Source organism: Hylaeus anthracinus, unplaced genomic scaffold, assembly GCF_026225885.1.
Source record: "Hylaeus anthracinus isolate JK02 unplaced genomic scaffold, UHH_iyHylAnth1.0_haploid 0, whole genome shotgun sequence".
NCBI lineage: Eukaryota > Metazoa > Arthropoda > Insecta > Hymenoptera > Colletidae > Hylaeus > Hylaeus anthracinus.
In genome coordinates this window covers 10,164,144-10,182,587 of record NW_026533254.1, presented here as the reverse complement: position 1 = coordinate 10,182,587, position 18,444 = coordinate 10,164,144, and the positions used below count along the sequence as shown (strand labels likewise).

At 41.3% G+C, this 18,444-nt stretch overlaps 1 protein-coding gene across 1 annotated transcript in view; it reads left to right on the top strand.

The window, feature by feature from the left end:
* The window catches only part of LOC128896336 (cadherin-99C), a 120,763-nt gene that overhangs the window by 67,602 nt on the left and 34,717 nt on the right, over positions 1-18,444 (top strand). The window contains exons 2-4 of the mRNA XM_054159656.1: positions 9,118-9,196; positions 15,909-15,974; positions 18,143-18,321. Coding sequence (XP_054015631.1) covers positions 9,118-9,196; positions 15,909-15,974; positions 18,143-18,321 — 324 coding nt within the window. The remainder of the gene's footprint in view (positions 1-9,117; positions 9,197-15,908; positions 15,975-18,142; positions 18,322-18,444) is intronic.

Genomic DNA, 18,444 nt, shown 5'->3' with positions numbered 1-18,444 from the left:
CTGCTCCACGCTGGGGCGATACGACGGTTTATCGGTGGAATCGCCTTCCGTTTCTTGTCCCTCCGATCTTGCGAATTTGTCGATCAGCCAGTCCGACGAAGTTACATTTCCAGTACATCATTTTAGCGAGCTATGGAGGAATTTGGAATATTTTCAGGTTTTAAGGTGGAATAAAAAATAGTCTTGGATTGTTTCGAGGTACATAAATCACATATATGCTTTCTGGAGTGTTCTTTTTGGTTTTAGCGATTGGACACTTTGAATTTGTTTAGACTCGATTCGATTTCGAGATAATATATGAAGAATTCGCTTTGCAAGTAATGCGTGCGTGAAGAGATGTGATTATCTATTTGTAGGAGGAAATAATAATAGAACGCATAAAAGATGTGAATAAAATCCAAAACGTGGCATATTTAAATTTCAGACAGATCCAAGATTTTAAATTTGAATTCGAAAGAACAGTTCCGAGACCAGAGATGTTAATTGAAGCCAAGAGATTTTTAACGGTAGTCTCATAAATCACCATTATTGATTTAATTACCTCCCCAGGAAGGAAAAAAGAGATTGCCCTCGAGTAATCAAACCGTGATCTCGCGCTGACTGCAGATTGATATATCGATTGCGGCTGGCCCTTTCGTTCCATCCTTCTTTTTCTTATGATTTATTTCGTAAGAGGATTACGCTCGAAAGGATCGGAGCCCGCGGACCAATTATAACATGGCGGCAAGTATTCCACATTCGTACGAAGAGGGCTCTCTCGCCGAGAAAGTTGCAAGCGTCGACCCGATTTTAGCGAGCATTAATAAATTGGCTTACGCAACACTCACCTGAGGAACACGATCCGATTTATTACGTTCTGAACAGGCAAGAGATAGCAACGTCTGGGTTAGGCTTCATCGATCATCACAAATTAAGTAATTTGGAGAAAAATTTAAACAACGCTTTTGTTTTTGTTTGCAACGACCAAATAATTAATCTAACCAACATAAACATTAAGCAATATACAAGAATATAAAAAACACGATACATCTTATTTACAAGTGACCATTCGACAGAGTGCAACAAACATGGCCCAAATGCTATCGCCACGACCACAATCAAGGTTCCACCGTACTGTTAACGACCAGCAAGTTATGGTCAGCAACTAGTCTAAATTTCAAGCAACCGGAATAGCCACCCCACTCTGGGAAACGACTTCCATTTTTCGTAAGAAGTTTACACCAATTACGATCACGGAAACGGCGCCAGGCGAGCTAACGAGTCGAACGAAATCGTTATCCACGCTGTGGATCAACCTAGCCCAGCCTGCTCGTGTTAGAATTTGCAAAAGTAGTCGTTGCACATGCGGATAAGATGGATAGCGAAACGTGAGTGATCGGTGGCGCGAGATTTCGCTTTCGGAACCGCGAAAGGCGCCATTACCTCTCGATTTACTCAGCTCCTTCCTCTTTGGTACGTTTACGTACCGAGCGGTTATTCCCCCAAGGCTCGAACAAAGCTCAGGGATCAGCAAAGCGGGCCTTAATAAATCGTAGGCGGTGGCTGAGATCTTATCCGTATCATGATCGCCACTGCCGATTCCTGGCCTGACGGAGCCGCACGCTGACTATCAAAACCGCAGTATAATGAGCGATAAATAATCACAGGTGACCTCCATCCCTTTTCCTGGACACGGGATGCATCGTGTAACTTCGTAATGCATCCTATGCCAACAATTTCCACGGAGGAACATCGTAACCGGTGTCCGTGGGGCCTGGAAGACGCGCAGATCGGATCGACGGAAGTCTGATTTAGTTTATCTTGTAATTGGGATCGTTGCGCGCTAGGTTGATCGCTCAGGGGTGGTAACGGAGGCTGATCGTTATTTCGTTACGATCCCTTGGACGTTGATGGGAATATTCGTTACGACTTCGAGCATTGGAGGAGGAAGGACGTTCAATGAACGGTAGTAAGCTGTCATCGTTCTTGAAGCTCAACCAAATTCAATGAAACTTGGCACGGATATTCTTCTGACATTATCTAAACTCAGTCCCATAAATATTCGTACCCTCTATACCTATCGAAGAAATTTGTTTAAATTAAATGGCAGGTTCGATGTTTCCAAGTGTATGTTTGCAGTAATTATTGCACGGTGAAACCGCGGGGCGCAGCTAGTCTACCATATTACACGCGAATTCTTCCTATAATTTCAACTAGTTGACAGATACGAAATTCTCCCCCACAGTATATAAAGTACTTCATGCATAGTAAACTACTACTTCCAACTCGGCACGTACATATCCCACCAAAAAGTGATATAAATACCGTCAGTTTTGGGTCAGCCAAGGCAGTATCATTTCTTAATACCTTCGATAGACAATTATTCCCCGACCTCCGGCTCGTTATGTTTTATTACACCTGGACGAGCTCCAACAGCAGAGCGACGCAATGTCGCCAGCGATGAAGGCTCCAAGGTACGTTACGTACGACGATACCGCGTCGTAATCTACGTCAAGCGATAAGTAGAGGCTCGTTCCGAGCGGTCGCTGCCTTAATTCAGGACTACCGCGCCTTCGGAGTACGTATACCGGTCGACCTGCTCGCCGATCGTTTCTCACAACCAATGTATTCGAAACGGAAGAAGGGTTCGTCCGCGGGGCTTTCTCAAGCGGGTACACCGCGTCCCGGGGCAGGTGCATCCTCCTCCGTTCGGTGTAACAGGCCTCGCATATGCATATTACACACCACGCGGCCGGCGATACGTTACACAGACCAATACCCCTCTCGGACGGTCGTGGTTTGGCCCGTTCGCGTTACACCGCTTTGTGCAGTCACGTTCAGTAATCACGGCATCGTAAAACGAACAACGGATTGCACTTGCTTGCCTATGCCGCGCAACATAATGTTGCGTAATTGTTGGACACCGCTCGGTTCGGTGTTGCCGTTGGCCCTCGTGGATTCTGCTCTCTGGCGAGGTTCAAGGGAGCGGTGCTGTTTTTTGGGAGAAGGAAATGTCAGAGGGTTGGACGGTACGAATATCTAGAATTTGGTCTGTGTATCGTTAGATCGTAAATATGGAGGCGGTTCTCTGGTAGTTTTAGGTAGTTTTGTTTGGGTATTAAATGGAACCATCAGTATTTTAAATGGTCTCTGATAATAAGTACTTGGATATTTTAAATTAGCGGTGAAGAAGTTTTTGGCATTGGCTCTTAACTTTGTAAAAGTAACTTTTCTTTCATTTTGAAAAGATTTAATTGAAATATTACAATGAGATATTTAAATACGAACGTTTTATTTTAAATGAGAATATCGTCTGCTTCATAGCATCAGTAAATACAAACTACTTATTAAAAATTAAATATTGCAAAGTGGAAATTAGAAATTGAAACTGCAATTTGCACCTTTCACTTTGAAGTCTCTAAGAGTATAAAGACTTTAAACGAATAAAAGCTGCAGTAAATCGATTTCTGAGAATCTCGGAGCGAGACTTATTCGAAGAGAAAGTCAATTATCTCTTCAGTTCTTCGAGTCACGCCATACTAAATGCATCGCAGGCGCGAATCTAATATATCAACCAAGTATTTCACTTTATTCGCTACAATCTGGAAAAAGTACACCTTCAGAAATTGAAAACGTTCACAGATGAGCGCGGTAATAGCTGTAGCATAAGCCTAGCAGAACATAGTAGAACGTCAATCCACAACAGAGTTGAAGAGGAGCTGGTTAGACACTAACAACATTCACTCCCGCTGTTCGGGTGGCCAGGTTTCTGCTCTTATAAGTCTGATGTAACTTCTGAAGTTTATTAAATTTTGTTGAATTCTTTCGAATCTTCGTAACATCTTCGAAACACGTTGCTCTTCATGGCGTGCTTTTTAGTTCAAAGGTCGAACTAGTAGAGTCCATGCATACTCTATCGAGGTCAGCAACGTTAATTAAGCGTTAAGATTTCTTCGTTCAGACATACGTAAATATAAATCTGCTTGCAGAAAACGCGAGCGATTATTAGATGTGGCTCAACGTTTGTTTAGCAATCGTCTACCGCGAGTGGAATGCTTGATTTACTTCCGACTTAGATAGCACCGAGCTGAGACACGACCATACTTTCGCGATTAATAAGGCAGATAGTAGAAAGTGAAGTAATTCAGCTGTTGTGGAAACGTGTTGCGGATGGAAGTCACCGTGCTGCGTTTGCGAAGCATTGAAAATCGTGCAACCGGGCTTTCGTGACTGGTGACGTAAAAATCGACTATTGTGCTCGAACGTTTCTCTAAGCGCGAGCACGAAACGCTTATCGATCATCGGCTGCCAAATAATCGCCCAAGCCTCCGATTTTTCCGCTGGACGAGGCAATTGAATGAGTTTTATTAGATCTTCCGGAGATTAATGTCGACCTTTCGAAATCCTCGTTTTTACCAATTTTTATATCTATCACATGCAAAAATAAATGTTATATACCATACATAATTGTGTTCACCAAACTATCATATATGCGTATGTATTACACTTTTTTATTTATTTTTAATCTTTACATTTTTAGAGATTTCAAAGTGAAAGGTGCACATCGTAGTTTCAATTCTTAATTGTTAATAAGCATTCCATCGATGTTCTCCTTTGAAACAAAATATTCCTCAATGACATCCCAGGAAAGAATGGCTCGCGAAAACAATTACCTACTTTCCGTAAATGCGTCTCGGTTGCTCTAATTATGAAATTCCACATGCTCCATCAAAGTCACATCTTGGTTGGTCCGATTTGCAACGGGACATCTGGCGAATAATTCAGCAGGCACCACCGTACATACTGATTGTGCCAGAGGAGAGCTACGCTGTAGGTATGCACGCGATCATTCCGCAAGACTCGTCGCGACGAATGTCTTCTCGAAGGGGAAGGCGAACGCCTAACAGGTCCTATCGGAAAAACAAGATTAACCCGACTCACCGAACGAATAATGCAGTTTTTCACTCATGCGTATTCCTTTTAGGAATCGTTTCGCCAAATTAGCCTGTCCGCGGGATCGTAAATTCTTCAATAAGTTGGACACGGACGTCGAGGCGAACAAACGCCTGACGTCCACTTTCTAATCGATCGCCTCGACACCCTTTAATTTATCGACCCGAGAATTATTAGGTAATTCGGAAATAAATTAGAAATTTCACGCATTGGCTTTAAATAGTCTTGGATAAAATAGGAATAGACGTTGCTGGTACTGGAACTGGGCCATTCGAACCGAGAACGAAGGCACGTGTGGTCAAAAAATGACCTTCGATGACGTCATAGTGTCCAGAAAACTTGATATTCTGGAAACTATGGAGTTGGTGATAGTCTAGAGAAAATTGACCCATTTAGAATTTTTCAATTCTTAATCTATTTGATAGTGAACTCGAATACTTTAGATATTCTAATCGATAATTCTCCTTGGCATATCGTTAAAAATTATATTGTACGTGACAAGGACGAGTCGAAATCAATAAAGACACTGAGTAAATAAAAAGAAAGATGGGAAATGATCCCAAAACTTGTATCGAGGTAGAAATCTAGTCTTCGAACGATGCGTCACTGTATTTGGAAGCAATTTTTCTTGATAAGTGGATCGTGTTCTCTTATTTTGTACTTTCGTTGCGATTATTTCACGTCAGTGGACTTTTATCGTGGACTAAATACGCGTCAAATTTTTCAGTGTCTGTTAAATGACGAAGGGCGGATGCCTACATTTCCACGTCAGACGCGCAGACCGGTAATAACTCATCGCCCACGCGCGGAAGTGGCCGCGAAACTTGCTTCGCACACCCGTGTACTCTTTAATAGGGAGGATTCGATGAAACTGATAGCGTTAAAGAAGTTGAATGAACGAGACTGAATAGAACCCAGCACTATGAACGTGGTAGACGAAACAGACACCTGACACTTGATAGAATTCTTGAAAAGAAAATGTCAAGGATGAACATTATTATACTACTTTGTGTCAAAATTATATGCCAGATCTGCTCTTCACCAGAAACTGATTAATAACATCCTGGATACAATTATAGTTTAATGAAGAAGAATTGTATTAATGATCAATACATCATTGTACGATATTCGACACGTTGGATTCTCAGATTACGTCACGCATGAAAAATAAAAATCGTCTCCGCAAACCACAAGTCCGCAAGTAATATTATACTGCACGCGTCACTGTGAGAAAGAAACGTTGCCGCAGAGACATAAACAGAGAACAACTTTGATACCGATAAGAACTCTCTCCTGAATTTCGCGGAACCGAGCAATCGACTTACTTTCTTATCATCCTCGAGCTCTTTTATTCCTTTCCCAATGAAAGTACTCGATACGACCCAACGCAACGTTTCCTTCCGATATTCCGCGTTGAAAGAACTCTATTTGCCTCGGAGATGAAACATAAACTTGAATAAATTTGTTATTCTGGAATAAGAAGTCTTAGGGGATAAGCTACACTCGATTCGAACGTATAAATACATATTATCGATGTCCCTGAACTACCTAACTGTTATTCTCGTTTACGTTGTACCTAAACGAGGTGATGAACGAGGAGACAATTGTTGAATAAGACTGGAAATATTTAGGAACGAACCTAGACTAAACTAGACACTATGATAATTTCAGCGCACGGCGAGCAAATGAACTAATAGCGTCACTGGTATACTCCATTACATCGGTGTTTCCCTATAGCGCCATTATTTCGTCATGTTTAACCTCGACCTAATACAAAAAGAAATAATAAAAATTCTAACCAATATTCCAGTGATTTCATCTGTGTCTAAATGAAAAGAAACGCCGCCAACGCAAACGTTACGTTTTAATTGCGAGAGCGCATCGCTAATGTGGCAAGAACCCAGTAGCGGCTGGCGATAAATTTCCAAGGTGAATACCATGGCCACGCGCAACAGTAACGCGGAAACGCAGCGATTTAAATTCGAAACGACGAAAGTTAATCTACCGTCCAAAACGCGTATCCCCTTTAACTTTCTACCACGGTCCGCGAAGCTCGCGTATCCTGTTCGTGCACATATTATTATCATGATGTTAATAACAAGCTTGCAGTTGTGTTTACGCGCTACTAAATCATAGCCTGTCTCGTTCATCAATCCTCCGCGGCATCCTGAGCGATTTTAATGATGTAATTCTTGGGGATTACGGGGTTGCACTCGAAGCTTCCATCCTTGAAACGGATTATCCGCTGCGCGGGCCGACGGAAAACGTGGAAAGCATCTGGTTAAGCAGCGAAAACCTCGTGAAAACAAAGGAAGGACGCGAAATTATCGAAGAGTTACGTGGATACGTATACGGTAGCAAGATATTCATGGTTGCGCCCGTTCAATGGGCTGCTCGTTACGTCAATTACATCTTACAATTGCCCTGGGTTGGAAGTAACGATGGGAGAGGCTCCCGATACCAGTCTGTAAATTGTGATCTACATAGTATCGAGGGGTATCAATAGGCACTAACCAAACAGAATTGCTGCCCATTTGATGATTCTATGAGTGAATAACTTGGCGGGAATGATGATACCCATCAAATTAATATTTATACGGTCGAAGAAGTACACTACTACTCTACTAGATCACTAGACTATTATGCTTTTTTCTCACCTTGGAGGAGCTCTAGTAAAATCGCAAGTGGACCTACATTCACAAAAACAACCTCGACACAAGTCCTCTTTCCATGTAGATGACGGCATGTCGCCTGACATAAGACCTCATGCATTTCAACTGCTCACCTTTGCTTCATCTCCAAGCTGTCGTCACTCTTTCATTTACCTTCCTACTTTCCAACCCTACCAGCTCACTAATCCGCCACTAAACGTATCGATGCTCCCCGATCGATTATCGTCAACTCTGCAGCTTGATAGACCAGTCGTCCCAGGGTCTGAATTATCCCCGCGGGACGTGTCCCACGTGCTGGGTTGACCAGTGAAGGAATAACAGACAGGCTGAAAAGTGCTGACCATTATCGATACCCCGGCGAGAGAGGCATTGTGCTCTTGAGCGCGCTGATGAGAACCGCGTCCCAGGTGAGAGACGCCTTAGGACCGAACGCGAGCGGAGCAAGATCACAATGCGGCGATAACATTGTTTCACCGCGTCCGAGCACTTTTATTCGTGTTCCCGTACACACTGTCTTATTACATATCGCGCATCGACGGTGCATTAGCATAGACCCCACATAGCCTAAGCGCTGCCTCGCTATTGATCCTGCTCCTTATGAAATTCCACGTAGAAACGTGAGAGAGGATGTGCCTCGCGTTATAGCTCGTTAAGTATTCATGGCCTCGCGTCTCGTACCTGCTACGCCGGGAATCTATATTCGCGAAAATACTTACGCCTTTCGAAACCGATGGTGTTGCCGGGACCTTGTGAAGAATAATTCGTGGGCGAGGCTGCAATTACAATAGGTTTCATCCTCTTCCTCTGGGAGTTTTTTTTTTTTGTACAGTGCTGGATGATAATAATGCGTGGTTTAATCGCAGGGTTGCTCGCGCCTATTTATCATTGAGTTGCTGAGTTGTTGCTATTATGGAATTCGAGTTAGCTTTGGGGAGTTCAAAAGTTGATCTATGGGTGAGAAGAGCAAACAGAGTTTAATCATTTGTGTGAGCAGGGTCGTTTATGTCTTGGGTTGTTTGAAGAGCTTGTAGACTGGGATGGATTGCATTTTGTTTGTTATTTGAGGCAGGTCAGTTGGAGTAGAGAATTATTGTGTATACAGTCTTCGATTGTGTGACAAGAACTTAAAAATTTCACGTGGAAAGCTTTGCTTTTAAGGATGATTCAGCTAAGTATCTGTTGGCAGTCGAAGCAACTTCTCGTTTTATGTAATGTTCTTTAGGTATACGGCTTATGAATATGATGATGACGCAATAAACGTGCGTGTGCGTCTAGCCACGACTAATTATGCATATTTTTAAGCGAGGTTCTTTGCACCATATACGACGGTTCAAAATTATTTCCGCTTCGCCATCGTCCGTTTAACATGCAATCGAGCGTCTTTCGGATAATGTAATTACAAAACGAAGCAATTTAGTAATTAAATAAAGCGTCCAGTAGTTCGCGATCCGCCCGATGATTGGGTATTCTACTTAGAGAAGATATATTTACGTTTCTTTTCTTTTCGTTTCAGGCAAGGATAACTAACACGTGGTTATTATGGTGTCTGCTGTGCGTGTCTTTGAGTCTCCGTGGGGTTGTCTCGAAAGCTGGTGAGTAATTTTTTGACCATTTTCACTATTCTTTAAGAATTGCTTAGTTCTGTCAAGAGTTTTACTCATTAATTTTGTTACATTATCACTTTTGCATTACATTGAAAAAAAAATATTTAAATGGCTTAAGAATTGCAGAAGTTATAGCATAGCATATACCAAAGTATAGACTAGGAAGTTGTTACCATTTTACATAATAAAAATTAATATTTCGAATAATTAAGCATATCAACTGCTTCTTTATCAAACTATTTAAATCAGAATGTCGATCAGTACTCTCCTGATAAATGTCTCGGCGGAATTTCACGTGAAATAGGAGATATTCAGACCAGTATTAATTAACTCGAACCTGCCTTTCGCGAAAACATTCGACCCACGAATCATCGCAGAATTCTCGCCGAGCTTTCCGGCGGAAAAACAGAATAAATGAATGGAAACGAAGAAACAGAAATACTTCTTGTACGTAAACGTTGGAAATATGCGGTCTTTCGCATGCATAAATCTATCTTACTTGATTGCCAATTACTTACGTCAGCCAGGATGCTCACTGGTGGTTTATCATCGACTGCGTTCAGCGTTCTAGGATTGACGGCACGTGCGAAGATATCGCTCCTTTCCTTGCATTTCGTATGCAGCGGCGCACCGACTGAGTAAATAACTGACTTGTTCGTATTTTTACGCTATCCTACGTACCAACTTAATCTCGTCGATTGGTACACAACGATTAAACCATTTGCGACAAGCGCACCTAATTAGGAACATACATGTCATGACAAATATTATTATTAGAAAGTTGTGGTTTGGAAGAGAAATGTCTTTGCTTAGATGGTTTAATAGAAATGAATTAATAATTCTTGTGAATTTTGTAAGGAATCTTTTGTAAAAATATTAGAAATGATCACTGATTTAGATAGTCGATCGATTATTATTGTAATAAAAATGTGTTAGTTGTGATTAAGTAAGGATCGTCGAAATACAGAAATATCTTCTTCGGGTTCGGTCTAAGTTAGATGAGGATGCAGAATAATTAATATCGATACGAAGCACCAGAAGCGATATGCAACGTCGCGGATGGATGCTGGTCGATCCTTCATCGCGATCTACAACTGATTTTATGATTAATTAATATCGTTAATACTAGCTTGAGTAGAGTATGTTGCAGCGATGGGAACGACGCGCAATGATGTTGTGGCTTAAAACGATACTTGTATAACATGTATTTGCATAATAACAAACACGAACGCTACGACACTAATATGTTATAACTTCGTTTTGTGCTTCGAAGCTACTTACGAGCTAATAAATCCTTTAATCAGGGTCTACGAGTGGAAAGGCAGAAAGTAAACAGTATTTAGCATATTCAAACACTTGGATACGTGTTTTGGCATATACTGGTTACCTCTAGCATTCATTAAAATTGCATTAGCATGCTACAAATAATGTATAAACAATTTTGTTGTACCATCAGATTCTTGATCGAATATAAGTAAACTGCCCATTATCTCGATTACACTTGACTTTAAAGTAAAACTGCACGTAACAAAAATGTATGATACCTGCCCAAAGTACAACACGAAAAGGACACAATTTGCGTTACCCAATTCACTGAGCGTACTACGAGAAGAGGACTCCTGCAAACAGACATTAAGCTTCCTAAAAGATATCGGACTGTACCACTTAATATAGACTTATTTTACTAACTCGTTACTGTGGTCACTAATAACCTTAGAAGGTGCATGTGACCTAAAGCACAAAACAAAACAAACAAAAAATGTTTGGAAATTAAATTTGAAATTTACCTTCACATTTCTGACTCGCTCTGTCAAGTAAATTCAGCCCTCTTCAAATATCATTACAATTTCAAAAATATTCCTGCCTATACCACAATGGTCATAACTTACCCCGTAGCCGGCATTACACGTCCAAACCGCTGCAACAGAACTACCCGACAGATATAGCCCAGCGTCTGGAGATAGTGCCACGATAATAATAGTCGGCCAGCAGACACTAGGGCCAGGTAGTAATCGGCGAGGTCGCGGGTATTATTAGCTTTAATATAAATCCAGCGGTAGCAACACCCGGAAGGTAGCGTTTAGGCGGTCCGAGATAAGCACGGAGGTGAGACTCTGTGGGTCGACGGGTGTGCTATTTCGGATAGTGGAAGACCGTGGGGTGTACGGTAATTGGCCGAAAGGAGAGGGAAATCTGGCTGTACGCCGACAACTGTTGCGGCTGGGCGCATAACTCTCTCTAAATGGTCAAGCTGGATATCGTGGGAATCGAGGCTGAAAACGTGGCAGGGCTGCGCCGCGTTTTAGTCCCTTTCCGCGTGCTACCGTGGAAACCGTTGCCGCGCTGCCATCGGCACCGGTTTCCTGATACGTGGCACTCGCGTATCGTCGAAACTCGTAACACAAACAACGATCAAGCGTGCCCCAAAGCTAGATACGTCCAGCCGCCGCTCGACGCCCACGCCGCAGCCCGATTACCAGAAATTACACTCGTTCGTCTAACGCAATCCACCGATTCGAATTCGAGATTGACACGTGTTACGGTCGAGCCGCGAATCAGCCACGATTTGCTCGATACTGATTGCTAGGCGATGGCAAATAACATACATCCAACTTGAACATTTTAGAATTCGATTGGTGTACGGCAGTTTATTTTCTCCGCTGCCTTTCAACGTTCTCGCCGTAAAGTGAAGGGGGATAGGTGACGTGTTTTGAGTAGTGGCGGTATTGAATCGTTCTAGGGGCTGTTGATGGAACGAAATGATTTTTGGACGAGTGGTGGATGTCTTCTTCAGATGCATTCTTTGGATACGGGTTTAACCCGAATATTTTTTCTGCAGACAATTTGTGAGACATTTACTTCGATAAATTCAGATTGATAGTGTAGCTAACCGTCATTAATATAGTTATTGGTTACCAGGGACATTATATAATTGAGAGTATCCATCTCAATTATATAATGAAGAAACTAAAATTATTTGATTAAGTATCGATATTGTATTAGCATGAAATCTGAAAGTTACACGGGCTCCAGAATTTGAGCAGTTCTACTCTGAACGATACAAACGAAAATTGAAATTTGTCCAAACTGAACCCGAGGAACATCTCTCGAACATTTGACCACAAGTTCAAGACAACACCTGCGCCCCGTTCCCGTGGTCAGAAGTTCCTCGGTTTGGAGCATGGCACGATCCGGACCGAGCCAGTTCCCCAGAACTTTAGTATCGACGTTTGGACAGTAGTCGAAGTCCTTGTTTGAGAGCGCGTCGTCGAGCACGGTCATATTTCCTATCCAGTTGAAGTCATTGCGGCAGAGTGTACATTTTATCCGTCTTAAGAAGCCATCTATACGCCAGTCTCTCGCACGTACTTTGTACCCCGCTGCACATAGCCGTTCATCGCGTTCCCTGCCGCGCGTACCGATCTCAGGGATCTCGCGGGCAGCTCGAGGAGCAACCTTCGTAAACATTGATGCCAGCCGTGTGCGAGGCATATAAAATCGATACAGTCGTAAAAGTAACGCTGCGCACCTTAGGAAATCCTTTGGATAAATCACTGGAGATTATGAACTGCCGCGAAGCATTTTTCTACTTGCGGCGAACAAAGACTCGCGGTAGCGGCGAGGCTTTCTAGAAGAGATCTGCTTCGTAAATTAGGTTTTTTCTTTAACCCTTTCGATACCGGGCTGTACAGTGACCCATCATCGATGTATCCTACTGTGTGACTGTAGCGACTCGTTGGAACTTTGGATTGACTCGTGATTGTAGTCGAATATTGTTCGTTTTCATTTCTATCGACTTTTTCTGCTTTGTAACTATTCTATTCTTTAGTTTCAAGTAGATTCATTTGAACATTCTAAAGTAAAGCAGACAGGTTTTCCACCTAACTCGGGTTACTAGATTCTACCAAAGATATTACCAAACATTTCTAGCGACCTATTAAACTACTGACAGTCTACTGACGCAATTACCTCACTTGCAATCAGGTTTATGGAAGCCAGCCTGATTTCAGGTACCTATACTCGCATCTTGAAAGACACGTGTACCTTTGGTAACCGTTATTTTCTGCCTCTTCGCGGAAGACCCGAAGGTAAGACAAGATGCATCGATGCGCAAACCAACGGTGACCGGACACCCCTTTATCCTGCTTCCTTAATAATTCACCCCTCAGCGCACCCCTCGCTCGTCGCGCCTTACCAGTGTTCTCACCTGACACAGGAGGGTCACACGAGGTCTCCGGATGAGGTGAAACACAAAAGGCACGGTCGCCTCCGAACGAACGCGTGCCTCCGGGCTGCGATGCTTCTTGGAAAAGGTTAACGCTGAACGCTAATGGCCACGGCGAACGAAGATGCACCGCTCCTCTCGGTTGAAACCTATTCCATTCTAAGACGCCAGGATGACATTTGCCTTCTCCGTACGCTTTGCCTACTTTGCGCGGCTGCCGTATCCGGAGCGCATCTTTAATGGGCAATCCTTAATGGCGACGGGCAACGAAAACGTGCCTGGTGTCCGCTTGCAGGGGCTTGATGCGAGCGAATGGCACGCCTTGAGACAAGTCAGCAGTCGTAACTCAGTTTTTCAACTAGAATATTGAATATTTTCTATTGCGAGGGACTTTAATTATTTCTTTTTAAATAGTGCACAGTTTATATCAAGTTAAGGTAGAAAGTTGATGAAAAATACTTAAAAGTTCTTGTAAACAACGATGCTAACTCTGTTCTGCCTTAAAAACGAGGCGAAATGTGGTTTTTATTGAATTAATAGACCTATTAAGAGAAATCTCTAAAGGATAACGCAAAATTTTGTTAATATTCATAGGAATTGCATCGAGCTAACAATTTCAAGAGATAGGGATAGCCACGCGTTTCTTAGACAGGGCATCCGTCGTATCTGTCAGATAGGATGCCAATTCACCAGCAATTTCCAAGTTTCTTGCTCGAATTCCAACAGCATGAGCAACAGGTAAAGATGCTCTTGATCGCTATACATCTTCCGCGAATTCTTTTACAGGAAGAAAGGTGAGCTATCGTCGAACTCTGGCCACTTCTTGGAAAGCGGCTGCATTAGAAAGTGCATGCTGCTGAGGCAAGCGTGTCGATCGCGACCCATATACATTGATTGAGGCAGTGAATGATTAGAATACACTTCCAGGGGTATAATTAGTTTAAACGTTATGTTAACATGCATAATGTTTCTTCATTTGATGTGTAACCAAAATATACTTAGGTTTTCCTCTAGTTTCTAAACTATAGTAAAACTATAATAGGTTTTTAAGAAGAAACAAATATAAGGAATAATTACAAATTCGTGTTGTTGATTATCTGATAGAACTGTTCGTAAATTCTGCAAAATTGTATAATTTTAGAATATTCTTCAAAGGAAATGATTGGCCTACAAATTTAAAATAAGTGTTCATCTGTTAAATTCTTCATTTAGCATGTAATTTGACTGTGAAGTGAAATTGTCGTTTAAATATTTGTCACGAAGTTTGTTGAAATCTTTCTAAAACGAACTCTTAACGAGGACGGTGGATCACAATTACTCGCGCGACTCGATTAATTTGCACGATCGTTACGCCACGATAAAAGTAGAATAATGCTTAGCTTGGGGAAGCCTTTCAACAGCTGGCGCTTAGTGTTGAGTGTCCCTCGTCCGACTACGGGCGCACTAATCCCATAATCTCTTTCTCCAAAGCGGACGTTTTGCGCCGCTGACTCACGTTTCCGGTTGGGCAGATTTCTTACACCTGTGAGAAGCGACTCGGAGGAAACTTTTACAGCGAATTTACAAATCGAAAGACCCTGGGATCGATGGTACTACCGACTTATTCCAACGATGTAAAGGGTGGGAAGGCCGATGCTTTATTTTACATAATGCGCACTCCAGACCTTTGGTCACGATATTGTACTGTAGTACAATTAAAGTACAAAAGGAGATGCCGTGGATTGTGATTGTATTGGTATAGCTATAAGCAATTGGAAAAGTTTAGACACACTTTATGGACTGATTATATCATGGATAGTAGTATAAGCGATGATAAAATTGTATTTGGTGTTTGAAAACAAATAAATTTAATGAATAATTATATATCTTTCTTATTTATTGGCTGTGAATGTTATTGACGTCAGTAGAATTATATTGGGAATTTTGGTTGTCCTTTTTCAAATACAATTTTAAATATAATGCATATTTTCCTACATATCCATTTAATCATTTTCTAAATAATAGAAGTGTACATTAATAAAAATGGTTCGAATTAAATTAATTAATTTTCTGTGAGTGTATCGAAAGGAATTTGGAACTTGTATTTGCTGGATATGAGTAGTCAGAATTTGTGCATAGTATAATTTCACAGTACTACGTTGAGACCGAACGGTGGTGGCACGAAATATCAAAGTTATTTGCTTGATACTGTGCCAAATGTCAGCGAGACATAACACGGATAATTACGGTTCGTTACTATGGAAAGCATCGTTCAGCGAAGGTAACTGACCCACCGTATCCCATGGTTCGTTAAGATCCATTTGCATGTGTAGAGGATGAGATATCAAAGCTCCACAAAGACCTTTATGCGCGGTGTATAACGTGTACCGTTGCGGTATTATAAAACTAAACTATGCATTGCCCCGCGCAAAGATATTAGAGTGCAATTTATGGAGGATATTAATCTGACACGAGGCTTTTGTTAATTTGTTACAGGCTTGTGCGAGGTGGAGTCGGGTCAATCCAACATTATTCTTGATATCGAGGAGAGCAGAGGGAATGGTGAGTAGACGCGTTGATTCAATTTACGCTTTACATCGGGTAGGTCAGCGCAGTTTAATCCTTTTCAATTAATTTCTCATTGTCCTCTGCTTGCGAGGTACCGTATAGCTTACAGATTTTTTTTAATCATTTAAGTACAGAAGAACTCTACTTAGTGTGCCATCAGAAGGATGTAATGGGAACATTTATTTGCCTGATGTAGATTCGTGTAGATTTCGATAAAAATGTGTCTAGTAGTAATATCAGAAATAAGAGGGTGCAACTAGTCATTTATTATTTATGGTTGGTGGTTGCGAAAAGCAGCTTATAGCCATCTTTAAGAATGACTGAAAAGGTTGCTTTGTATTACAGAATAACTCACAGTCAGTCTCATAAATATTTCTAACCTTTACGTCTATTAAAGAAGTTTGTATAAATTAAATAATAGATTCGACGTTTTCAAATAAACGTTTCGGTATAAATATGTACATATAAAATGGAATAAGAAGTATCAAAAGAGCTACGCGAAATCAGGCCAGTCATTAAAGTGAAATTGACATGTCGTTCGCCCAGCCAATAGCAGACGATTTAGTTGACGTGAAATTATGCGGAAAGAATGAAAATAGGACGATGCAATATAATTAGCAAACGTTTCAATGACACTAATGAGATATTGCTCGAGATCGTGTTTAGTTTGCCAAGATAACATTAATTATACGAAGCGAGGACAGCAGACCAAGCATCAGGAAGCGACTCAATAGGCTCTCACTGAATCTAATGCGAGCTCGTTTCTCTCATCGCTCCAGCCTAACTTCTAACGATTTAACTCGACGGGTATGCGATATTATTCGTTAGCGAAGTGAACGATAAAAATGCAAAATAGAACCGTCGTTACGGTTCCGGAAAAATGTCTAACTTAGAATACGTTCCTCGTCATACCTCAGACGCGCTATCTTGATAAACGATGTTGCGCTCGATTAGCTCCTATAATTACATCTTTTGCTGGCTGATCCTCCTTCAATGAACGACGACGTTCGCATCTTCGCCTCACGTAGCTAAACGATAATTGCCAACGTCGACGTTAAAGTGAAATTTTATTTTTCAATTTGTAGTAATTTGCTGGGTCGCTATTATTTCAATTTGTAGCACGTATGCCAGACTTGGGCAGAGGTATCATCGATCTAGATGAAAATTTGTTTAGATAACAAGGTTCAAATTACAAATAGCTGTAATTTGAGGTAAATAAAGTGTACTGAATTTTTTATTTTATGATCTCCACGGTTATAACAACACTTTGTACATTGAAATTTCTTTTTCATCTCCCATAAGAAGAATCCTCTGTAACACGAGATATTTTTCATTTCCTTTGGAACTTCGACTTACCTAGGTCCAATTTTATTTGAGAATTCTGTCGTACATTACTCTTTAGACAGATATCTTGTTATGCTCGCGTGAACGCGAAACGTAGGAAATTCTGTTAGGAGCGCTGCGTTTTCATCGAACGTGAATACATTACACCCACTACCGCACTTCCTCGGCCAGTGGTTCTTAACCTTTTCAAACTAGTGGAACACTTTACAAGAAGATTCCGTTGATCTTTTTTGGGTCACGATACAAGTTAGAGTGGAAGAAGCTTGGCACGGCTCCTGATCCTGAATATTTATAAGAAGGATTTAATAATAAATTCCTTGCCAAATGTATATTCAGTAAAGACGAAAATACGGTTTGAAGCGATAAGAAGTTTCAGACATTTCGAACCTTCAATCTAAGAAAAAAAGAATGATTCTAGATTGATATTTGTGCATTAATATATTTTACAAAAATAAATTTGAATTTTGGTATTTATACGATTAAAAATCGTTTCTCTGTTTTCAATTAAAATAAATACATTAAAAGAAGACCAATAAGTACGAAAACGTACATGTATACAATTTTATACTATGACAATGAATATCGTCCTTGCAAAAGATGTCCAAGAAGTTTTATAGTGCTTAAAATACAGGCAAGCAGAAGGCGTTATTATTTTAACGTACGAAATAAAAATGAATCAGATCCGTTGGCAATTACCAACGCAGTGTGACCACTTTTACGGCACTTGGCGGAGTGCCATAGTGGTTAAGAATCACTGTCCAAGACGAATCGCCTCGCACCGTTAGCGAGCAATCGGCTAACGTGGCTTAATTTTTCAGCGATCGATCAGAAAACCGTGCCGGAGGAACTTCCGGTATCTGGTGATCCGTATAACGAGACTACGCTGGAGCTGATCTTTCCTGGAAAACAGCCCCGCTTCAAGCTGAACGGCAAGAAGTTGCAGCTTTTGGAGCCGTTGGACAGGGACGCCGAAAATCTCTCTCACGTTGTCTTTCAGGTGAGGAAAAATTTATTTCACCTTTCCATATGCTGAAAAGAAAACAAGTTCTCCTTTCAGAAACTGAATTCGTTTATTGAGCTTTAATAATGAAAGTGAAAAATAGAATATGGCCCTTCAGAA